This window comes from Pogoniulus pusillus, chromosome 25 (assembly GCF_015220805.1).
Source record: "Pogoniulus pusillus isolate bPogPus1 chromosome 25, bPogPus1.pri, whole genome shotgun sequence".
NCBI classification, from domain to species: domain Eukaryota; kingdom Metazoa; phylum Chordata; class Aves; order Piciformes; family Lybiidae; genus Pogoniulus; species Pogoniulus pusillus.
Genome location: NC_087288.1, coordinates 2019212 through 2044595, shown reverse-complemented (window position 1 = coordinate 2044595; position 25384 = coordinate 2019212). Strand labels below are relative to the sequence as shown.

The 25384-nt window shown below is 49.1% G+C and overlaps 1 protein-coding gene across 4 annotated transcripts in view; it reads right to left on the bottom strand.

Annotated features, from left to right (window-relative positions):
* The window catches only part of FAM135A (family with sequence similarity 135 member A), a 75314-nt gene extending 50716 nt beyond the window's left edge, over window positions 1-24598 (bottom strand). For all 4 annotated transcript variants that reach the window (XR_010306975.1, XR_010306976.1, XM_064164154.1 and 1 more), the window contains exons 1-3: window positions 24515-24598; window positions 20437-20557; window positions 542-621 (exon numbers count right to left, since the gene is read on the bottom strand). Coding sequence is in view for 2 of the 4 variants with exons in the window: in XM_064164154.1 (XP_064020224.1) it covers window positions 542-621; window positions 20437-20513 (157 nt within the window). In the remaining 2 variants the exon portion in view is untranslated. The remainder of the gene's footprint in view (window positions 1-541; window positions 622-20436; window positions 20558-24514) is intronic.
* Between the last annotated feature and the right edge of the window lie 786 nt (window positions 24599-25384).

Sequence of the window (25384 nt, the reverse complement as noted above, 5' to 3'; positions counted from 1 at the left end):
GGCATTGGAATGGGCTGCTCAGGGAGGTGGTGGAGTTGCCATCCCCGGGGGTGTTCAAGAGAAGCCTGGATGGGGCACTTAGTGCCATGGTCTGGTTGGTTGGGCAGGGCTGGGTGCTAGGTTGGGCTGGATGATCTTGGAGGCCTCTTCCAATCTGGTTGATTCTCTGATTCTATGATAAGAAACAAGTGTTTTGGCAGGTCATCGTGAACCAACTTCCACCTAAACATGAGGAGCAACTTCTTTAACTAAAGGGTGCCAGAGCCCTGGAGCAGGCTGCCCAGAGAGTTGCTGCAGTCTCCATCTCTGGAGAGATTCCAAACTCACCTGGATGTGCTTCTTTAGGTGAGTGTACCTTGGCAGGGGGGGTTGGACTAGGTGATCTCCAGAGGTCCCTTCCAACCCCTATCACCATTCTGTGATTCTGGCTTTGTGGTATTAATGGCAATAGCCCCACTTTTCTATTATCTATAGCAAAATAAGACAAGAAGCAGCACCCTCCCCTCATTAGCAAGGCAATGACCTCAGCTGTGACACTTACCAGTGGCATGTAACAGGCTGGCTTCTAATTTGTGTGGAATTCTTGGAGGAATCTTCATAGATGCCCGGATCTGGTAAAAGCTGAAGCAAGAGACAGTGATTTGCAACACATATGGCACAGTTCATCTCATTTACCACACACAGACAGGCAGTGACAGAGGCAGGAAGGGAAAAGGGGAGGGAGGAGTAATATATGGAGGTCTACCAAACTTAGAACTGTTTTATTTTCATAGAATCATAGAATCACAGAATGGTTTGGGTTGGAAAGGACCTTAAAGATCATCTAGTTTCAAGTACTCTGCCATGGACAGGGACACTTCTCACCAGCCCAGGTTGCTTAAGGACTCATCCAGCCTGGCCTTGACCATCTCCAGGGAGGGAGCATCTGTGTCCTCCCTGGGTAACCTGTGCCAGTGTCTCACCACCCTCACTGTCCAGAATTTCTTCCTAATCTCCAGTCTAAATCCACCCTCCTCAAGCTTCAATCCATCCCCTCTCATGCTATCACTCCAAACCCTTGCACATAGTCCCTCCCAGCTTTCCTGCAGGCCCCTTCTAGGTTCATTTGCACTGCATTAAAAAAAAACAAAAGATGACCAAGCAATAAAGATTAACATTAAGTTCTCACTACCATCCTCTCTGAGAGTGTGAGGAATTGAGGAGAGCCTTCTCAACACAAATCTAGAAGGATGCAATCTAGTACAGGGCTGGATGTGACTTCCAACACTGATTTCACCCCCACTGAGGACTCACAGTGCACAAAATGATACAGAATAGTCTCAGCAAGGAGACACTTTCCATCAGCTCCACAGGCTCATTTCTGCAGCCACAGCAAACATTTATCAAGAGCCTGAGAATGTAAAAATTGGTTACTATAGTTTCTATTCAATATTATGTCTCAGTAGCTTAGAGCCATGCCAGACACTTTACTTCATCTCACCCTACCCTACCAAACTGCACTGCTGTAATAGACTTAAAAATATCCCAAATCTGCCTCATTCACAGCTCCTGCTCAGAGCCACGTGACAGCTCTGCAGAGCAGGAATTCATCTCAGCCTGAACAACTTCCCTGGCTGTGCAGAGATTAATGAATTCAGAGTGTAACAAGGTAAAATGAAAGGCAAAATAAACAGCGAGCACAGAAGATAGGTGCAACGTGAGACTGCTGTGACTTACTGCAGCGAGACTCATGTGTCCTAAAGATGCTATTAAATGACTGTTTACACTCTGGGCCACAAAGAAAGCAATCAATAGAACTGTTCATGCTTAGAATGCAATTTGTGAAAGCAAAAGGCTGTTAGGACATCTTTCTTTTTCCTACTATTAGTTGCTAGTGATTAGTCACAAGCAGACTACTCCTCTCTTTATTCAGTGCATTCTTCACCTGCAAGCAAACACACTTCAGTCTGCCCTGAAAATGACTAAGGGATGACTGAGGACAGCTACATGGAGCAGTTTCAGATGGAAAAGATCTTTAAGATCACCAAGTCCAACCATTCTCTAACTCCATAAAGGCTGGGGCTAAATCCTGTCCCTCAGTGTATCTCTGCCTCTCTGAAACACTTCCAGGGATGGGGATCCAGATGGCTCCAGTCTTTCAGAACCCTTTTGGTCAAGAACTTCCTTCTAACATCCATTCTAAACCTTCCCTGGTGCAGTTTGAGGCCATTTCTTCTCATCCTAGAGGAGGAGACCAACCCCAACCTCTTGCAGCTGTAGGGAGCAATGAGGTCTGCCCTCAGCCTCATCTTCTCCACACTAAGCTTCCTCAGATCCCTCAGCTGCTCCTCCTCAGCCCTGTTCTCCAGACCCTTCACCAGCTTTGTTGACCTGCTCCAGCCCCTCAGTGTCTTCCTTGGGGAGAAGGGCCCAAAACTGATCCCACTCCTCAAGCTGTGACCTCACCAGCAGCAAGTCCATCTCTACTGGGCAGCTTTCCAGGCACTGCTTTTCAGACCTGCTCTTTAATGTGGATTAGTGGGGAGATGAAGGTGAAGAGATTGTTGGTTTGTTTGAAATGGGAGCCTTTGATTTTCAGCAGACCTCTGCTTTAAACACTTCATTCTTTATTTTTTACATGAAATGTTCACCTGTTCATCTGAATAATAAAATCCTGTAGGAGTTCAGCTCGGGGCAGATATGTAAACACCAAATCATAACCTGACACCTAGATCTGTGAAACAATTACTCAACAGCAGCAAGATGTTTAAATAAGAAGGGGAAAAAAAGAGCCTCCTACAGAGCATTTACCTACATTAGTCACTGTCACTCATCTTCAAGGGCTGTATATTTCAAGGCTCTACCTGCAAATGAAGAGCTATGATACTCCAACAGGGTATTTCAGTCACAAAGGAGCTGCAGTTGTAACACATAAAAGCAGGAAATGCTTTCTAAAAAGTTAGGAAAATCTCAATGCAGGAAGTTTTAAAAGAAATGGTACAAGAAAATGTCTCAGCACTCTCCCCCACCCTAAGCCCTGCCTTCCTTGTCTTCCTCCCGTCTCTGGTTCACATCTTTAAGGCTCTGGGCAACTTGATTTAGTGGAGGTTGTCCTTGCTGACTGCAGAGGGGGTTGGACTGGATGACCTTTGGATGTTCCCTCCAGCCCAGACCATTCTGTGATCCAAGATCAGACATGATGTGGTCTTGACAGCCTGATCTAGTGCCATGGTCTAGTTAATCTAGTTAATCTCCTAAGTGTTTATCAAGACCTAAAGGGTGGGTGTCAGGAGGATGGGACCTAAGCCAGTGGCAGGACAAGGAGTAACAGGGACAAATCTGAACATACTAAGTTCTATCTAAACATGAGGAGGAACTTCTTTAATTTAAGGATGTCAGAGCACTGGAGCAGGCTACCCAGAGAGGTAGTGGAGTCTCCAGGTCTGGAGTCATTCAAAACCCACCTGGATGTACTCCTGTGTGACCTTCTTTAGGTGACCCTGCTTTGGCAGGGGGGGAGGACTCAATGACCTCCAGAAGTCCCTTCCAACCCCTACCACTCTGTGATTCTGTGAAAATGAGTAAGTTTCTTTTTGTCACTAGGATCATCACTTAGATGATTATTTAACCAGAGCCTGGGCTGCAGCAGAAGTGTGGCCAGCAGGCCGAAGGAGGGGATTCTCCCCCTCTACTCCACTCTGCCAGGACCCCACCTGGAGTACTGCATCCAGTTCTGGAGCCCCTATTACAAGAGGGATGTGGAGATGCTGGAGTGTGTCCAGAGCAGGGCCAGGAGGATGCTGAGAGGCTGCAGCAGCTCTGCTGTGAGCACAGCCTGAAAGAGTTGGGGCTGTGCAGGCTGGAGCAGAGGAGGCTCCCAGGTGACCTTCTTGTGGCCTGCCAGGATCTGAAGGGGGCTACAAAAAAGATGGGAAGGGACTTTTTAGGCTGTCAGGGAGTGGCAGGAGTGGGGGGAATGGAGCAAAGGTGGAGGTGGAGAGAGTGAGGCTGGAGGTGAGGAGGAAGTTGTTGAGCAGGAGAGTGGTGAGAGGCTGGAATGGGTTGCCCAGGGAGGTGGTTGAGGCCCCATGGCTGGAGGTGTTTGAGGCCAGGCTGGCTGAGGCTGTGTGCAGCCTGCTCTAGGGTAGGGTGTCCCTGGGCATGGCAGGGGGGTTGGAACTGGCTGCTCCTTGTGCTCCCTTCCAACTCTGACTGATTCTATCAGTCTATGATGCTTTTCATCACATTTCTTGAAAACTACAAATTGTAATGTGAGTAGGAAGGAGGTTCATTGATAACCAGAGTGTCTCTTGCCACCACCCAAAAAGGAAATGTAGGACTTGATGGTTATTTGACTTTCTAATGCTCCACAGGCAGTAATGTGTGCAAATGAGTCACAGAGGTCAACCACTATTAAAAAATAATAATAACCTCATGCATTATAAAAAGCAGAGGTGCTTTACAGAGAGCTACACAAGCACTTCTGTGAAAACCCACTCATCCTGCCAGCTAAGAGACACTCCCTGGGAAAGCTGTGTCCTGAAAAAGCTCCATAACACAATTTACTGTTGAGATGAAACTCTGCTGTAGTTCCTGCAAAGTAAAGGCAGAAGCACATGTGGCAGAGCCACAGAATCATCACTGAATGGTTTAGGTTGGAAGCAACCTGAGTGATCATCTACTTCAACCTCCCTGTCGTGGGCAGAGACACCTCTCAACTAGGTTTGATTGCCCAAGCACTCATCCAACCTGGCATTCAACACCCCCAGGGAGGAGGCAGCCACAGCCTCCCTGGGCAGCCCAGTCCAGAGTCTTCTATTGAGTAATACACCCTTATATTGAATAACTTCTTCCTAATAGCCAGCCTAACCCTGCTCTGCCTCAGCTTCAAACCACTCCCCCTTGGCCTGTTGCTAGACACCCTTATGAAAAGTTCCTTTGTAGCCTTCCTGTAGGATCCCTTCAGGTACTGGAAGGCAGCTGTAAGGTGCCCCTGCAGCCTTCTCCATGCTAAACAGCCCCAACTCTCTCATCCTGTCTTCACAGCAGAGGTTCTCCAGCCCTCTGATCATCTTTGTGGCCCTCCTCTGGACTTGTTCCAGCAGGTCTATGTCTCTCTTGTGTTGGGCTCCCACAGCTGGACAGAGCACTTCAGGTGAGGTCTCAGCAGAGCAGAGCAGAGCAGAGCAGAGCAGCGCAGCGCAGAGCAGCAGAATCCCCTCTCCTGCTCTGCTTTTCTCCTTAGAAGCAAATGACTTTGAGAAGCATTTCCTCTCTACAGCAGGCATTACTTCTGACAATTAAGGATACACATAAACAAACCAATTCTTAGGCCAAAAGTTTGATGAGAATTATTTGGGAGGCTAATACCTCAAATCAGTCCCTGCTGCTCTCGTTATGAAACAGGATTAAGTTCCACCAGACAGGAGAGAGGGAAAAGCAAATGCAGCTGGGGAATTCTGCCTTATTATTACAAAAGCCTTCTCCCCATGTTCTTACCACAGGCACAGAGTTCCTGCAGTGGTTATGAAAATTTACTTAACCCCCTGAAACTCTCAAAATAAAATTGGCTTTTTTAAAGAGCCATAGAAACATCCAAGAACTTAGATTAGCTCTTATTTAATCAAATATATCTTAATTTATAGTAGTCTGCTTATAATGTTAGTTCCTCTCTTATTTCCTGTTATTACTGAAAGGAACAAGAAAAGAAAGTCATAGTAAATTACCTTGCATCTGTAAATCATCAGAGCTCCACGAAGCTCATCTGCAGGGGGAATGATTTTCTGGGTTCTCTTCAATTGCAACTTTTTAACTTTATTTATTTAGCTTGAAAGTATTTTTCAAGTGCAATTTTTGATTCAACAGAGCCTTGGAGCAGGCTGCCCAGAGAGGTTGTGGAGTCTCCTGCAGTGGAGACATTCATAACCTGCCTGGGTGCCTTTCTGCAGGACCTGCTCTAGGTGATCCTGCTCTGGCAGAGGGGTTGGATTCGACCTCTGGAGGTTCCTTTCAATCCCTAACATTCTTTGATACCACCACTTTTTAATCACTGAGTGGGTATGGGGCATTGGAGTTTTCTGGTAGCCAAAATCAGAGGTTTGCAAAGGTCTACCCCTTGCAAATAGGCAGAAGGTTTTACTGAGACCCATCGATAAGACATCGATATTGAGGTGCTGGAGAGAGTCCAGAGAGGGGCAACAAAGATGGTGAAGGGTCTGGAGAAGACTGCTGGGGAGAAGCAGTTGAGGGTTGTGAGGTCTCCTCTGGAGCCTTTCAAGGCCTGTCTGGATGTGTTCCTCTGCGATCTGTGCTAGATTGTGTGGTCCTGCTCTGGCAGGGGGGTTGGATTGGATGAACTCCTTGGGTCCCTTCCAACCTCTAACATCCTGTGAGCCTGTGAGCCCATGATCCTGTGACCTGGTGGTGTTTGGTATGGAGAAAAGCAGGCTGAGGGGAGACCTCATTGCTCTCTGCAGCTCCCTGAAAGGAGGCTGGAGTGAGGTGGGGTTCGATCTCTTCTCTCTAGTATCAGGTCCAGAGGAAAAGGCCTGAAATTGCACCATGGGAGGTTTAGGTTGAGTATCAGGAACAATTTCTTTCCTGCAAGAGTGGTCAGGGACTGGCACAGGCTGCCCAGGGAGGTGGTGGAGTCCCCATCCCTGGAGGTCCTTAAGCGATGCATGGCGATGGCACTTCAGGACATGGCTTAATGGCCACGGTGGCTTTAGGCTGATGATTGGACTTAGTGATCTTAGAGGTCCTTTCCAACCAAGCCAATGCTGTGACTCTATGACAACATGTTAGTTGTGAAAGCCAGGGTTAGCACAGACAAGAGATGGGAGAGCAGAAGACAAGTCTAACAAGCAGCTCTCTAGCATTTATTGGCCTTGCAGAGTTTTTAACCTTTGCAGCTGTGCAATTCTGTTCCTCTCATCTGTCACTAAGCAAGGACCCAAGCCCTGAAACTCACTCTGCAGCTCACTGTACTGCAAAGCAACCTCTGTTTCCATAGCTAATACAGCACATATTTAAACAGAGGTGGGAACTCAGGGACCACAATGAACACTGTTGCCAAAATATAATGACAAGAAAGCCCAGGTGAACTCCTGTGTCTTAGGTAAGGATGCATCAAGTCAAGGGCATCATTCAACTTCTCCCTTCTAGAAAGTCACATTAGGGCAAGCCACAGGGAAGCTGCACTCAGGGAAGCCACAAGAGCTCCTCTCCTCCAATTGTTAAAACTGAATCACCACAGTGTCAAATACACAGCTCTGAGATGTTATTAGGACACTGAGGAAGGTAAATACTTTCAGAATTAGAAGCATCTATCTTTCTTCCTTCAAGCAAGGTGCAGTTTTCTTACTTAAGTCAGACAGGAGGAGCAATTTGCAGCCCCAAACCCCTTTTCATATGGTTTTGCTCCTCAGAAAAGTTCTGATGTTCCAGCAACTGTACAGAACCACAGAATCAAGCAGGTTGGAACAGACCTCCAAGCTGCACACCCCCAGCTCCCTCAGCCTCTCCTCACAGGGCTGTGCTCCAGGCCCCTCCCCAGCCTTGCTGCCCTTCTCCAAACACCTTCCAGCACCTCAACAGCTCTCTTGAATTCGGGAACCCAGAACTGGACACAGCACTCAAGGGGTGGCCTGAGCAGTGCTGAGCACAGGGGCACAAGAACCTCCCTTGTCCTGCTGCCCACACTGCTCCTCAGCCAGCCCAGGATGCCATTGGCTCTGCTGCCCACCTGGGCACTGCTGCCTCAGATTCAGCTCCTCTCTGCCAGCACCCCCAGCTCCCTCTCTGCCTGGCTGCTCTCAGCCACTCTGGCCCCAGCCTGTAGTGCTGCTTGGGGTTGTTGTGGCCAAAGTGCAGAACCCTGCCCTTGGCCTTGTTCAATCTCATCCCCTTGGCCTCTGCCCAACCATGCAGCCTAGCCAGGTCCCTCTGCATTGCTCTCCTACCCTCCAACAGCTCCACAGCTGCTCCTAGCTTGGTGTCATCTGCAAACTTACTGATGACAGACTCATTCCCTGGTCCAGATCATCAATAAACATACTGAACAGGCCTGGGCCCAGCACTGTGGAGCATCCACAACTTCCTTGAGCAACCTGTCCCAGTGTCTCACCACCTTCACTACCAGAACAATGTTACAAGCAAGCAATGAAAAGTTAGCAGCAGAAGCCAAGACCTGTTTCTCTGAACTCCAAAACTCACATTCTTAAGAGGATCCTAAAAGCTCATGAATGTCAAGGAGGAAGCTGAGCATTCAAGATGTGAAACCAAAATGCTCTCAAACACTTCTTACCCCTTCATGAAAGAGAAGAAGTTGCTGATCTGGAATGTATTTTTTATTTGTGCCACAATAAAGTCCCACAGCAAAACCATCTCTGGCCTCCTAACACCTCCTTCATCTAGTACCTGGCAAAGAAGCCTTAAAAGAACAAAGTGAAAAATCCAAACTCCTAAGGATTAAAACTTTTGATGCCAGCAGAAAGAAACAAATCAGATGGGCACAAAGAGACTAAGGAGCCAAGCTCCTTTTTCTCTTCTGCCAGGTTCCCCAAGCTGGGTACCCAGAGGACATGCAGTGCCCACTCAACCTGTCCAACAAGGTTAAAAACCTAAACCAACAAACAAACAAGTCTCATTTTTCTGAACTCTACATTTTGCCAAAGGCTTTTGTTTGGAGAAAACTGTAATGAGCAGCAAACTCCAAAAGAATTTGAAGTAAGTTGTGTGGAGAAATGCATCTGGGAATGGTATGAAGCAAAGTGCTGAAGGGAAGGCAAGGAAAAATCCTAAGGGATGAAGACTGAGAAAGGCAGAGAAGTATGATGGGAGAGAGGGAACAAGTCCCTAGAGGAAGCACTAACCACAGTGAACATGACTGGAATGTAGAGCTGATCATCAAGCTGATCACAGACCACAGTGAGGGTGGTCAGACATAGGAAACAGGTTGCCCTCGAGGTGTTCAAGGCCAGGTTGGATGAGGCCTTGGGCAACCTGAGCTAGTGGGGGTGTCCCTGCCCATGGCAGGGGGGTTGGAACTGGATTTTCAACCCAAAGCATTCTATGACTCTGGAAGCTGATGGTGCAATGTACTTTGTATGTATCTGCAGAAGAGGAGGCTCAGGGGTGATCTTATTACTGTCTACAACTACCTGAAGGGACATTGTAGCCAGGTGGGGGGTGGCCTCTTCTCCCAGGTAACCAGCAATAGAACAAGGGGACACAGTCTCAAGTTGTGCTGGGGGAGGTCTAGGCTGGATGTTAGGAAGAAGTTCTTCCCAGAGAGAGTGATTGGCATTGGAATGGGCTGCCCAGGGAGGTGGTGGAGGCACCGTCCCTGGAGGTCTTAAAGAAAAGACTGGATGAGGCACTTAGTGCCATGGTCTGGTTGACTGGATAGGGCTGGGGGATAGGTTGGACTGGATGAGCTTGGAGATCTCTTCCAACCTGGTTGATTCTATGATTCTATCCTTCTATGGGCAAAGAATCTTTGTGCTTCCTTTCTGAACTGGCCTCCCATTACTGCTTCCCTTTAAGCTGGGATATGCAAATGCCATGGAAGAATCCAAACTCTCCTTAAGGAGCTGCAAGCTGGAAGTCTCTGCTCTCTGGAGAGCTGGCCTACAGAAAGGGACTTTGCATCCCAGGGGTGATTAGGGCCCTTTCCTCAGCAGGTACCATAGAACAGAATTATAGAATCAAGCAGGTTGGAAGAGACCACCAAGCTCACGCAGCCCAATCTAGCACACAGCCCTGGCCAAGCAACCAGACCATGGCACTAAGTGCCTCATCCAGGCTTGGCTTCAACACCTCCAGGGATGGTGACTCCACCACCTCCCTGGGCAGCCCATTCCAATGCCACTCACTCTCTCTGACAACAACTGTCTAAGGTTCTAGGTGGGACTTGGTGATCCTGAGGGGCTTTGCCAACCTGGGTACCTCTGTGACTGTGTGAATTAAGAAACACATCAAAGAACACATTCTGTCAATCTGTGCTCCACAGCCTCCCTGGGCAACCTGTGGCAGTGTCTCACCACCCTCACTGCAAACAACTTCTTCCTAAGAGCCAGTATCAACCTCCCCTATGTCAGTTCAAACCCATTCCTCCTCAGCCTGTCATTACAAGACCTTGTCAGTAGCCCCTCCCCAGCCCTCCTGTGGCCCCCTTCAGATACTGGAAGGCTGCTCCAAGGTCTTCTGGAACCATTCTCTTCTCCAGGCTGAAAAGCCCCAACTCTTGTAGCCTGTCATCACAGGAGACGCGCTGCAGCTCTCCGAGCATCTTCATGACCAGAAGATGATCATTTCTCCTCTCCAGACCATTCCTTTGAGTTGACAGCCCACCCTCCAAATCTTAAAGCACTGTGTCACTGCTATTTGTATTTCTGCACAGCCCTAAGCTGAAGAACAGAGCTCACCTTGCAACTGTGAGCCACGTCTGGCAGCTTTCTTCTCCCTTTGTTAAAGAGCGCCTTACACTAAGCAAAGATCACAGCACAACACTAAGCTATGTGTCAGGAGGCAATTCACAACACTTATTTCCAGCAAGCTATGGCATAGAGAAGTGTGGTTTGAAAGTAAAAGTATGACTTGAGTGCATGACTCAAAGAGAAAACCAAACAGCTGAGCCTGAATGTTCCTTTGATCAGATGCTAACAACAACAACCAAAAAAACCCATCAGCAGAGGTTCCTTTTTCAGTTGAAGACAAAACCTTTTCATTCCTGTCATAGCCAAGAGAAGGGAAAAGTATTCCTTTTAAATGTGTTCTCTTCTCACTTTAATTCACAGATTCCACTGGGCTGGAAAGGACCCTCAAAGGTCATCTTGTCCAGCCTCCCTGCAGGCAGCCAGGACACCTCCAACTAAGCTGTGCAGGGCCACATCGACTCTGATCTTGAGTGTCTCCAGGGAGGGGACTTCGACCACAGCCCTGGGCAGCCTGTGCTAATACTTTACCACTCTCACTGTTAAGAGCTTCCTCCTAACGTCCAGCCTCAATCTTCCCTGCTCCAGTTTCAAACCATAGCTCCTTGTCCTATCACCACAAGCCCTTCTAAACAGTCCCTCCCCAGCCTTCCTCTAGGAACCCTTCAGATATTGAAAGGAAGCTATGAGGTCTCCCTGGAGCATTCTCTTCCCTAGGCTGAGCAGCCCAAACTCTCTCTGCCTGTCTTCATAGCAAAGGCTCTCCAATCCCCTGATCATCTTTGTGGCCCTCCTCTGAAACCACTCCAGCAAGCCCATGTCTCTCTTCTGCTGAGAGGACACAGCCTCAAGTTGTGTCAGGGGAGGTCCAGGCTGGATGTTAGGAGGAAGTTGTTGGCACAGAGAGTGATTGGCATTGGAATGGGCTGCCCAGGGAGGCGGTGGAGTTGCCATGCCTGGAGGTGTTAAAGCAAAGCCTGAATGAGGCACTTAGTGCCATGGTCTGGTTGCTTGGCCAGGGCTGGGTGCTAGGTTGGACTGGCTGAGCTCGGAGGTCTCTTCCAACATGCTTGATTCTATGATTCCTGTTAATAACTGATAAAATAAATATAGACAACTCTGTATCCAGAAAAAAAAAACACCCTGATTTCCATCTCTTGCAGTATCTCTCATTAAATTAGGGTGTAATCACAGGAAGGTTCATTAAAATTCCTCCTCTGATTCAGTATTTTCTTTCACGCTGCATTAACTGACTGCACTGCACACACGGAGCAGAAAATGTCAGTGCTGCTCCTGTACACCAGGAGCTGCCTGCACACAGGAAAAACACCAATCTATGGAACAGTAAAATACCCAGAAAGACAAATTTCCACTAAACTCTGAAGCTTAAACTTCTTTGACTTTCAATGGGACTCAGGTTCACAAGCAACTTATTGCTTCTGCAGTCTTAGCAATAACTTAACCTCTGACCTCACAGCATATTAGGAGTTGGAAGGGACCCAAGGAGATCATCGAGTCCAACCACCCTGCCAAAGCAGGACAACACTATCTAACACAAATCACAAAGGAACACATCCAGACAGGCCTTGAAAGTCTCCTCAGTGATCTTTAAATTCCTTTGCAATGAAAATGCTGCTACGACTGTAAATAACATTCACCATCAGCAGCAGGCAATGGCAGGAGACAGAGCAGCAAGGGTTATATCTAGGGAAACATCCCAAACTTCTCTTACAGACACTGCTAAAATTGCTTCTGCCCTCCCCACAACCTGCACTTTTAAACCCCAGAAAAAGAGAGGCAAAAATCTCATTACCAGAAAGGACATCACACCTTCTGAGCAGTGGTGCTCATGTAGAGCACCACTGGAAGACAAAAACCCCACCAAGAATGCAGTGCTCTGAGTGCATGTGAGCGTGTTTCAAGAGAACACTGTCACCCATTCCACATCCAAACCCCACTTTCATTTTGGTTCCCTGGAATGAGCTTGTTGACAAAGTATTAAAAGGTTATTCTCATTAGTGATTATTGTAAGTAGGCAGAACAGGCCTTTCAGTAATAAACCTAATCAATTAACTAGCTGGCTGTTGTGCAAACAGAGAAGAGCCCTTATGCTAAAGTGCTTACAGGAGGGAGAGACAGCATGTGAATGGGAATATAAATAGGCAAGCACAGGCACAGGGTTTGCCAGTGTGGCAGAAAAGGATCTTAGCAACAGCTTTTGGCCAAAGACACTGACCAAAGAGATTAAAAACCAAACAAACCAAAATCAAGCAAGCAAACAAAAACCCAAAACCAAAAAATCCCAAAGCCAAATCCAAAGCAAGGCACTGATGCCAAACCCAAAGCAAGGCACCGAAGCCAAACTCAAACCAAAGGACCAAACTCAAACCAAAGCACCAAATCCAAACCAAAGCACCAAATCCAAACCAAACACAAACCAAAGCACCAAAAGCAACTTCTGCCTATTCCCAGCAGAGGAAGTAACATTACACTGCTCATACAGGGAATGGATTGAAGCTTGAGGAGGGGAGATTTAGACTGGAGATGAGGAAGAAAAGATTTCCAGTGAGGGTGGTGAGACACTGGCACTGGTTGCCCTGGGGAGGTCATGGATGCTGCCTCCGTGGAGCTGTTCAAGGCTAGGATGGATGAGGCCTTGAGCAACTTGGGCTGGTGGAGGGTGCCTGCAGCTGGGGGGTTGGAACTAGATGACCTTAAAGATCCCTTCCAACGCAAACCATTCTATGAATCCATGAATTCTATACATGTGCAGAAACCCCAGGCTCTGGTCAGTAACTCATGACAGAAGCTCTGTATCTCTCATAGTCCTGAAGTGTATGAGACAGGAGTTTGCAGAAAAAAACATAAAGGTATTTGGTATCCATCTTGCAGGCCTCTCAAAGATTAAAATCAGCATGGAAAGAAGATTATCTGCTTTGAAAACTGAGTATGTGAGAAATAGAGCCTGAGCTGCAGGTAGGAGTCAGGTAGCGTTACCCAGGCAGGAAGGAGACCTTGCTTTTGCTAACTGCCTGCTGCTCCACTCTGCTATTACAGCTCAGCATGCAGGTGGCCTTCTGCTAGCACAAGGCCCTGCTGCTCATCTTTAACTTACTGTCCACCAGGGCACTCTGGTGCTTGCTTGGCAAAGGTGCTTTGCAGAGAGCTGGTGCCCATCCTGTACTGACAGCTGAGGCCATTCGACCCCATCTGGAGGACTTTTCATCTGTCCTTAACTTCACAGAATCACTTAGGTTGGAAAAGTGAGGTGTTTGCTTTGTGCATTTCTCCTCCACTTAGAACAGTAACAGTTACCTAAAAGTAAAAAAATAAGTCTGCTTTAAAGGATCAGTTAGGAGAACAAAGTGGTTGTGAGGCCATCAGAGAACCCTTTGGGTAAATCTGACCTAGAGTGAAGTACTATGAGACACTTTGGCTGAGTCTGCACTCTCAGTTGGTTCAGATCAAAGTGATTTTGAGCCACTTTCCCCAATGATCCCAGTTTGCTGCATGCTGGTTCAGTTCACTCGGAGCTTTCCTAGAGACAGCTGAACCACAGGCTCCAATCTACATGTCACAAAATGCACTTCAAACCCCTGGGGACACAAAAAGGTCTCGAACAACTTCAAAACCCAGGCACGAAGCAAAACATCTGGTGCAGAGGACGTGATTAAATCTAGTCTGAAGTAAGCCTGGAACCACAAAGATAGAGGGAGACCAACACAGCTCCTAGTGATTCATTCCTGGAGTACAAATTAATTGTTAGTCTAAACACAGTCAGAAGTGCTTCTGGCAACGCTGTCACTACAGATAGAGATGCAAGAAAGCATGCTGCAGTTGCATGCAAGAGCTGCCAGACTCCCTCCATCGCTTACAGACCCAGGAAGGATAATAATGGTTTTGATTGGGTGTTGGACTATGTGGGCTCTACAGACAGGCAAGGGGAGGGAATGTGCCCAAAATTCAAACTACCAAAGGGATTCAGTTCATGTTTCACAAAAGAGAGGGAGAAAAACTGCCCTCTACAAATACATCAGGGGAATACTGGGACTGATAAGCTCATTTTCAGCACAGCACAAAGCTGCTGAGAAAAAAACAACTCCCAACTGATCAGAGGGAAACTTAGCCTGGAAACTGTGATGCCTCCAACAACTGAATGAGTGAGGATCTGGACCCAGTTCCTAACCAAACACTTTAGATAAGAATCTACCAACTTTTAAGCAAGGGGTTGCTGACTTTTAGGCGGGAGCCTGCTCACCTTGGGGCGGGAGCCTGCTCACCTTGGGGCGGGAGCCTGCTCACCTTGGGGCGGGAGCCTGCTCACCTGTGAGGCGGGAGCCTGCTCACCTGTGAGGCGGGAGCCTGCTCACCTTGAGGCGGGAGCCTGCTCACCTTGGGGCGGGAGCCTGCTCACCTTGAGGCAGGAGCCTGCTCACCTGTGAGGCGGGAGCCTGCTCACCTTGAGGCGGGAGCCTGCTCACCTTGGGGCGGGAGCCTGCTCACCTTGAGGCGGGAGCCTGCTCACCTGTGAGGCGGGAGCCTGCTCACCTTGAGGCGGGAGCCTGCTCACCTTGAGGCGGGAGCCTGCTCACCTGTGAGGCGGGAGCCTGCTCACCTGTGAGGAAGGAGCCTGCTCACCTCTGAGGAGGGAGCCTGCTCGCCTTGAGGCGGGAGCCTGCTCACCTTGAGGCGGGAGCCTGCTCACCTGTGAGGCGGGAGCCTGCTCACCTGTGAGGAAGGAGCCTGCTCACCTCTGAGGAGGGAGCCTGCTCGCCTTGAGGCAGGAGCCTGCTCACCTGTGAGGCGGGAGCCTGCTCACCTTGAGGCGGGAGCCTGCTCACCTTGAGGCGGGAGCCTGCTCACCTTGAGGCGGGAGCCTGCTCACCTGTGAGGCGGGAGCCTGCTCGCCTGTGAGGCGGGAGCCTGCTCACCTGTGAGGCGGGAGCCTGCTCACCTGTGAGGCAGGAGCCTGCTCACCTGTGAGGCGGGAGCCTGCTCACCTGTGAGGCGGGAGCCTGCTCACCTTGAGGCGGGAGCCTGCTCACCTTGAGGCGGGAGCCTGCTCACCTGTGAGGCGGGAGCCTGCTCACCTGTGAGGCGGGAGCCTGCTCACCTGTGAGGCGGGAGCCTGCTCACCCTGGGGCGGGAGCCTGCTCACCTTGAGGCAGGAGCCTGCTCACCTGTGAGGCGGGAGCCTGCTCACCTGTGAGGCGGGAGCCTGCTCACCTTGGGGCGGGAGCCTGCTCACCATGAGGCGGGAGCCTGCTCACCCTGGGGCGGGAGCCTGCTCACCTTGAGGCGGGAGCCTGCTCACCTGTGAGGCGGGAGCCTGCTCACCTGTGAGGCGGGAGCCTGCTCACCTTGGGGCGGGAGCCTGCTCACCTTGGGGCGGGAGCCTGCTCACCTTGAGGCGGGAGCCTGCTCACCTGTGAGGCGGGAGCCTGCTCACCTGTGAGGCGGGAGCCTGCTCACCCTGGGGCGGGAGCCTGCTCACCTTGAGGCGGGAGCCTGCTCACCTGTGAGGCGGGAGCCTGCTCACCTTGAGGCGGGAGCCTGCTCACCTTGAGGCGGGAGCCTGCTCACCTTGGGGCGGGAGCCTGCTCACCTTGAGGCGGGAGCCTGCTCACCTGTGAGGCGGGAGCCTGCTCACCTGTGAGGCGGGAGCCTGCTCACCCTGGGGCGGGAGCCTGCTCACCTGTGAGGCGGGAGCCTGCTCACCTTGGGGCGGGAGCCTGCTCACCTGTGAGGTGGGAGCCTGCTCACCTTGGGGCGGGAGCCTGCTCACCTTGGGGCGGGAGCCTGCTCACCTTGGGGCGGGAGCCTGCTCACCATGAGGCGGGAGCCTGCTCGCCTGTGAGGCGGGAGCCTGCTCACCTGTGAGGAGGGAGCCTGCTCACCTTGACGTGATGCCTTGCAACAGCCAGCTTTTTCTTTCCCACCGCTCAGAAGGTCGTTATGCCTTTAACCCCAGGGGCCTGGCATGCTAAACAGAGCAGGCTCAAACGCACACAATCCCAAACAAAACCAGGACACAGTCAAGTCCACACCTGGCTTCTGCTGAGACAAACTATGCTCAGCACATTGGGAGCTCAAAAATGGGAAGCTGACAGCAAAGGTAAAGGTTTGGGGGTTTTCTGCAGGTTCAATCCATCATGCAAGAGCTTCCCTGGCAATGTACATACTGCAGCCTGCCTCCAATGAATAAAGACAGTCCTCCAGAAAAACACCAGAACTTCCCCAAGCTGACAGAAATCACTGCAGCAGTCACACTACTCAGTCTTTCCAACTACTCTGGAAGCTCCCTCTCCTTCCTGACACCTGCCCAGAGCTAAAGGTTCAGCCTGAAAGGAGAGAGGCAGCATCTACTGACATCACTTTTCTCATGATGTCAGCATCCCACTTCTCTGAACTTGCCCTCTGAATTGACTGCTTTTGAACGAGTAAGCTCAAAAGAAACAAGCCAAGTGCAGCCCTGATAATTCCACTGCTGTGCTCTGCTTCTCAGCCAACCTTCTGAGGAATTACTTGAACTGGAAGGTTAAGACAACAAAAATACTGTCTCCTCTTCAGGCCCTTCCCTTTTAGATTTAACATGTTGCCCATATTCTACACTGCCCCTCCCCACCTATTGCAGAGATTGAAAACAGGCTACAGTTTAAAGGGGGGGGAAATAAAAAGCACAGGCTGTGCTTTTTTTGGTGAAGTAATTTGAATATACTCAGTGTTTTCCCAGATCTCTTAAGCCTTCCTTAGTGCTCTTCTTCTGATGAAGAACAAAATTACATTCTTCCCTAAAAAGGAGACTTGAAACAGTTTGCTGCATACACTTTGATAGCAAATATAATGGCTGATGGCTTCTGGCACTACCAGCTTCAGGTCCAATGTAGAGAAAAGCTAACTCTAATAAAGGGAGTTGAAAACTAACAGTAACATGGCAATGGCAAAGGCTATCTGGTCACAGATCCAGACATTGCATCAGCATGGAAGGGACTCTCAAAGGTCATCCTGCCCAACCCCACTGCTGGCAGCAGGAACACCTCCAACTAGAGCAGGCTGCCCAGGGCCATATAATGTCTGAGCTTGAATGCCTCCAGGAATGGGGCCTCACCCACATCCCTGGGTAGCCTGTTCCAGTACTTCACCACTCTCAGAGAACTTCCTCCTGATGTCCAACTTAAACCTTCCCTGTTCCACTTTCAAACCCCTGTCTCTCATCCTATCACTCCAAGTCCTTCTTAACAGTCCCTCCCCAGCCTTCCTGTGGGCTCCCTTCAGATATTGAAATGCAGCTCTGAGGTCTCCCTGGAGCCTTTCTTCTCCAGGCTGAACAGCCCCAATTCTTTCAGCCTGTCTTCAGAGCAGTGGTGCTCCAACCCTCTAAGCATCTCTGTGGCCACTGTTTTAGGAGTATTTTTTGCCTTTTTCTCCTAGAATCAGTCAGAGTTGGAAGGGACCACGAAGATCATCTAGTTTCAGCTCCCCTGCCATGGGCAGGGACATCTCACACTAGATCAGGCTGCCCTCAGTCTCATCCAGCCTGGCCTTAAACACCTCCAGGGAGGAGGCTTTCACCACCTTTCTGGACAACACCTTCCAGGCCCTCACCACCCTCATGCTGAACAACTTCTTCCTAACATCCAGTCTGAATCTACCCATTTCTGGCTTTGTTCCATCCCCCCCTCCCCTATCACTACCTGACAGCCTAAAAAGTCCCTTCCCAGCTTTCTTGTAGCTCCTGTAGTATAGTGAAAGGCCACAGTAAAGTCACCTGGGAGCCTTCTCCTGTCCAGACTGAGCAGCCCCAACTCTCTCAATCTCTCCTCATCAGACAGCTCCTTCTCAGTGCTGCCTTTGATCTGTATCACTCTTCCCTAAAATACCCACCCCAGCGGGTTAACAACAGGTGCATCCCAAAGCAACGACATCTTCCTGTGACTTTAACTCCATCAACTCACTCTGTCCAAAAAACCCTTCCAAATAAATCAAAATAAACCCCCAAACCCCAACCCTACAACAAAAAAATAACCTTTCCTCCTTGCCCCCTGCCTTGAACCAAGACAAGGCCACAAACAAAAACGTATGTTTCAAAGGAAAGTCCTTCTGGAGTGTCCTGGGAAAAGGAGCTATTGTAAATCAGCCCTGATCTATATGGTTCCTTGACTGCAAATACTGACACAGCCTCACCCAGCCAGAACAAACATAAGAACTCCAGCACTGACAATCTCATTTCACTGCCATCTGTTAGAAGACTGGCAGAAGGGCAAAGTCCCAGAGTAATCTTGGCCAAGTGACCAAGCATCTTTAAGAAGTCAAAAATCAGCTACAAAGGATTATTTGCTATGCAGCCACGGGAAAGAGAAGCCCTCAGAAAGTTATCCAGGGACAAGCAGGTAAGAGCGAATGGAAGGTGTATGAAAAAGCCTCTACAGAGACCAGATGGAGTAAGAGATGGTTAGGAGAGTCTGAAGAGGCAGGATGCAGCTGTGGAGGGACAGAACAGCAAGAGGAGGAGGGAATCTGGTGAAATTCTCCACTGCCAGATTGACAAAGGAGTAAGTTAAGTGTGGCAGCAAGAGTTTTAAATGATTCAAGAGCAACACCTCTCATACTGCAAAGTGAACCATAGAATGGCTTAGGTAGGAAAGGACCTCAGAGATCCTCTACTCCAACCTCTCTGCCACGGGCAGGGACACCTCTCAACTAGATTTGGCTGTTCAAGGTCTCATCCAACCCAGCCTTGAACACCACCAGGGGGAAGGCAGCCACAGCCTCCCTGGGCAGCCTGTTCCAGACTCTCACCACCACTGCAGTGAAGAACTTCTTCCTAAGATCCAGTCTGTTCCTGCTCTGCCTCAGCTTCAAACCATTCCCCCTTGGACTGGGGACAAGTCCCTCTGCAGTCTTCAGTCCCAATTCAGGCAACGGCAGACAGCTCTAAGGTCTCCCCAGAGCCTTCTCCTCTGCAGACTGCACCCCCCCAGCTGCCTTAGCCTGTGTTCACAGCAGAGCTGCTCCAGCCTTTGGAGCATCTTTGTGGCCTCCTCTGAACTTACACCAACAGTTCCTCTTTATGATGGGGACACAGTAAAGGGATTAGAGAAATTAAGATATGAAAGGCCTGGAGAAGAATATAATCTCCCCTCTAAATCTACAGAACTTCCTTCTTTCCCAGTTAGAAAATACATCATAGAATCATAGAATCTAGAATCATGGAATTATAGAATCAAAGAATTGTAGAATTGTGGAATCATGGAATCAAAGAATCTAGAATCATAGACTCTAGAACCACAGAATCACAGAATCATGGAATCATAGAATCTAGAATTATGGAATCAGTCAGGTTGGAAGGGACCACAAGGAGCAGCCAGTTCCAACCCTCCTGTCATGGCCAGGGACACCTCACACTAGAGCAGGCTGGCCACAGGCTCAGCCAACCTGGTCTTAGGCTCAGCCAGCCTGGCCTTAAACACCTCCAGGGATGAGGCTTCCACCACCTTCCTGGGTAACCCCTTCCAGGCTCTCACCACCCTCATGCTGAACAACTTCTTCCTAACATCCAGTCTGAATCCACTTGTTTCTAGCTCGGTTCCATTGCCCCCAGTCCCATCATTACCTGACAGCCTAAAAAGTCCCTCCCCAGCTTTCTTGTAGCCCCCTTCAGAGAGTGAAAGGCCACAGTAAGGTCACCTGGGAGCCTTCTCCTCTCCAGACTGAACAGCCTCAAAGGCCTTAAACACCTCCAGGGATGGGGTCTCAACCACCTCCCTGCACAACCCCTTCCAGCCTCTCACCACTCTCATGGTATTATTATTATTACAACATAAGTTTCAGACCAACTTATCAGAGTATTTGATTTTAATTCTCATAAAATATCCACCTTTCCAATAAGGAAAGGAATTGGTTCAGGTCACCATCAAAACAGTCAACAAGATAGGAAGCAACACCCTGTGACAATACCCATTAAAGTCTTCCCAACATCAGCCATCCACCATGGGAAAGTTTGCAAGCAGGCAGCACCTACCCTCTTTGAAACAAATCCACATTGAAGAATTTGTGGAGCTCCACGGAGAATTCTACCATAGCCTGAACTTCACTCATGTTTATGAGGATGAAGAAGTCAGAACTTGTCAGCACCTTGGTTACTGAAAACAAACAGAAAAGAAGCTTTTTTTAGAACAGAAGCTGGGGATAATGCCTGGCCAGCCCTTAAAAAGGACAATGCTGGACACAGCTTCCTTAAATATACAGCCCCCAGAGGAAAGAAGAACATAGGAGATACCAAATCCTGCCCACAACAATTTGTCTCTTTGTTTTGAATGAATCAAATGTTATCAGAGAAGTTTCACAACACCACCATCAGCATAATACAATCCTGGCACTCACTGATACCTACAAACTGCAGCTCTGCTCTGATGCTTGGCTGGAGATGGAAAAGTACTGCAAAGGAGGAGAAAGTTAGCATGGGCTGCTTCCAGCCCTCACTGAAGCAGAAGGATTGTGCAGCAGCAGTGCCTCAACTCCAACATGAGGACAGGGCCAAGCTGAGTTACAGTGGGACCAAACAAGGCAGAGAAAGTACCTGCCCAGGTTATGTAAGAATCATAGAATCAGTCAGGGTTGGAAGGGACCACAAGGAGCAGCCAGTTCCAACCCCACTGCCATGGATAGGGACATCTCACACTAGAGCAGACTGCCCACAGCCTCATCCAGCCTGGCCTTAAACATCTCCAGGGAGAAGGCTTCCACCACCTCCCTGGGCAATCCTTACCAGGCTCTCACCACCCTCATGCTGAACAACTTCTTCCTAACATCCAGTCTGAATCTACCCATTTCTAGCTTGGCTCCCTTGCCCCCAGTCCTATCATTACCTGACAGCCTAAAAAATCCCTCCCCAGCTTTCCTGTAGCCCCTTTCAGAGAGTGAAAGGCCACAATAAGGTCACCTGGGAGCCTTCTCCTCTCCAGACTGAACAGCCCCAAGGAGAGACTGCAGGAGGAAGGCAGGAGCTAAGGAAGCAAGGTGCCCATCTTCAGTCAGTCTTTAGTAGTAGTGAAGTGTTAAGTCTCACTGCCTCAGACTGGCACATTCCTGCTCATTTACAACTGCCTGCTGATACTCTAATTAAAATCCTCCAGCCTCCACTGAATTTTGCTGGGTTTCCTTCAGCACCATCAACTTCATTATTAAAGAGCCTACACTTTTTGCAAACAGCTGCCTTCAAACTTCCCAGTTCTTGCAAGCACTGCCTGGTTTGAGGAGCAAGCAAACCAAAAACTTTAAACCACTCTATCCTTCCTGCACACAGGCCATGCAGAAGCAGTGGACATAAAGAAAAGAGCAAGCCTGGCTCAAACCTGAATGGCTCAGGGTTTTCTTTTGTTTCTTCAATTTTGACCACTCCTTTGGATGTCTGTGAAGCAAGAGCCAACATAAACGTGTCTGTGAAGCAGCAGGCACTACAACTGAGACTCAAACACAGGAGCAGTCAACCAATGTCCCTGGCACAGCAGATATGAGTCACCTGAATGCAAAGTTACCTTTAGGAGCTGCCTCCAGCCTACCAACTAAATTATCTTGGCAAATGACTCAAGATAAGATTTACCTTTCTGTACACACTCTAGAGGAGCTGGGAGGCTTCAAGCATCACAGCAGAGATTTTATAGTTACAAACAAGAAGTTAATTCTGACCTTGGTTTAAGAGTCAACACAAGGATTCTGCATGCACTTGACAAAACCAGAAACTGAAGTAACAGGGACAGAGAAAGAGCAACTCTGCTTCTAGAGCTCTAAGGACTCAGATCAAGGGCCCTGTAGTCTGCAAGATTCAAACTAGGGCATTTGTAGTATTTAAGTTCTTCACAATGAGGGTGATGGAACACTCGAACAGGTTGCCCAGGGAGGTGGGGGAGGTCCCATCCCTGGAGACATTCAAGGTCAAGCTTGATGGAGCTCTGAGATACATGATCTAGTTAAAGATGTCCCTGCTTACTGCAGGGAGATTGGATTACAGGACCTTTAAAGGTCCAGTTCAAAGCATTCTATGATTCTGTGTGCATCACCTACCAAAACACAAGCATATGGAACCTGATCTGCCATAGAGCAGAGATCCAGAGATCCTAGACCCACCATGAGGCTTGGCTGCTGGGCAACAAGCCCTGTTGGGTTGTGTCTACATGTAACCTGTGATGTAGCTATCCAATACCTCAGGAAGGAGCTCACTTTAAAACACTTAGAAAAAGTCAAACATCATAAAGGATGCCATGGAGCACTCTCATCCAGCCTGCATTTGATACAACTCTACTTTGCCCTGAGGAGGCCCCACCTAGAATACTGCATCCAGCTCTGGGCTCCTCAGTTCAAGAGGGACAGGGATCTACTGGAGAGTGTCCAAGGGAGGGCTACAAGGATGCTGCAGGGACTGGAGCACTGCCTGAGGAGGAAAGGCTGAGAGCCCTGGGGCTGCTTAGTCTGCAGAGGAGAAGGCTGAGAGGGGATCTGAGCAATGTCTACATGTATCTGAAAGCTGGGGGTCAGGAAGGCAGGGACAGGGACAGCCTCTGCTCACTTGTGCCCTGGGACAACACAAGAACCAATGGACGGAAACTACAGCACAGAAGTTGCACCTCAACGTGCAAGAAGAAGAACTTCTGTACTGTAAGGGTCCCAGAGCTGCACAGGCTGCCCAGAGAGATTGTGGATTCTCCTTCTCTGGAGCCTTTCCAGCCCTGTCTGGATGTGTTCCTGTGTTACCTGTGCTAGATTGTATGATTCTGCTCTGGCAGGGGGGTTGGGCTGGATGATATTCAGAAGTCCCTTCCAAACCCTAACTTCCTGTGATCCTGAAATCTATTTTCAATGCAGGAAGACATCACATGCCTCTGACTTCCCAGTGCAACGAGTGGTATTATGTCCCTGAACAGTTTGTCACTGCTGAGAGGAAAAGAACCTGTTCCTGCAGGAGCTGCTGGGCCAGACAGCCATTCCCAAATGCTTCATGGTCCTTCAGGCCCCTTGTAGGAAAACTCAGAACAATCTAATCTAGAGATTGTCCAATCAGACAAGTTCAAAGGTCCATTTTGTGAACGAGTTAACAAGAAAAGCACTGCTGCCAAAAAGGGCTCTCCAGTGACCTTGTGGTATTTCTATTGTGCCTTGCACGGCTCTAGTTGGGGCTACTCCCTCCTTCCTCTGCCAAGCTGACATCCCCTAACAGCCCCCTAAAAACTGCCTGCAGGTCCAGCAAACAGACTCACAGACTGATAAGTGTTGGAAGTGACCACTGGAGATCACTGAGTCCAACCCCCCCACCAATGCTGGTTCACCTGCACAACATAGCAGCAGGTAACACAGCTCAACTACCAACAGTATGTGGCAAAAGGGGACCCACACTTTGCTCCAGTGGCCAAGCACAAAGCCAGCCCTGGGCTGACATCAACCAAGTCATTACTTTTGTGTCAAAATCTTTCATACCAAAAAGGGGAGGGACTTTTTAGAGGGGTTTGTAGTGATAGGATGAGAGGGAACGGACTGAAGCTTGAGGAGGGCAGACATACAATGGGGATTAGGAAGAAATTCTTGACAGTGAGGGTGGTGAGACACTGAATAGGTTGTCCAGGGGGGCTGTGGATGCTCTCCCCATGGAGGTGCTCAAGGCCAGGCTGGATGAGGCCCTGAGCAACCTGGGCTGGTGAGAGGTGTCCTTCATTTCTAGGTGATTATTTATTAAGCTGGAAAGCCTCCTACATACCCTGGCCAGTCCATCCCTTCCTTACACTAGCTCATCACTTCTTTAGTTACCCAACCTCATCTGTTATGAAGCCACAGCACAAAATGTATCAGAGGACATCAGATTTTAAAGGACTATTCGAAGGAAAAAAATGTTTCTTGGCCTTGTTTTGGTTTAGTGATACTTTACAGCAGCAGCAGCAGAGCCCCCAGGAGTGCAATGAAAAGACAAATGGAGGTGTACAGAAACCTCCTAAGCCAGCTTTGTTCTCCCAAGAAATGCTTGGGTAACAGTGCCATGAATCTAGTTCCTTGGATTGGGGACTGCAAGACAATAAGGTACAAAACCACAGGAGGTTCAAAGAATGTCTTACCTCCAGGGGTAAACACTCCATTTTAGTATCTTCATTAACCAGTCCTCCAGTTCTTCACTACTGCTGTCAAAAGCATCCTGTTTGAACTGAAAAACAAACAAAACCATATTTTACTACTAGCACTGTCTCTAGAACTTCTCAGTGCTCACGTTCTTCAGTTCCTTCTCCTGTGCTCCAGAAACAGACCCTCCCTTATGCAACAATCATACATTTACCACCTAGCAGTATTCTCCAGTCCTAGAATGGCTTAGTTTGGAAGGGTCCTCAGAGGTCACCTATTTCAGCCCCTCTGACATGCACAGGGACACCTCTCAACTATACTCAGCCGCTCCAAGTCTCAGGGGAGCCAGACTGCATCCAACCTGGCTTGGAACACCCCCAGGGACGAGGCAGCCACAACCTCCCTGGGTAACCTATTCCAGAGTCTCACCACCCTCATACTGAAGAACTCTTCCAGTCTAAACCTACTCTCCTCCAGCTTAAAACCATTCACCCTTGTCCTATTGCTACCCAGCCCTCTGCAGCCTTCCTGTTAGACCCCTTCAGCTATTGGAAGGTCCTCTCAGAGCCTTTCTTTCCTTCAGCTATTGGAATGCAGCTCTAAGATTCCCCTAGAGCCTTCCCTTCCAATCCTAATTCTATGATGCTATTGGAAGGCAGCTCTCAAGGTGCCCCCAGAGCCTTCTCTTCTCCAGGCTGCACAGGCTCCAGCTCTTTCAGCCTATCCTCACAGCAGAGGTGTTCCAGCCTTGGACCACCTTTGTGCACCCTCAGTTCCTGTACTGCAATTGTCCAACACCTATTTTTGCAAAAGAAAGTTTTAAAAAGCCACCAACTTGTGACAGGATGAGAGGGAATGGATTGAGGCTT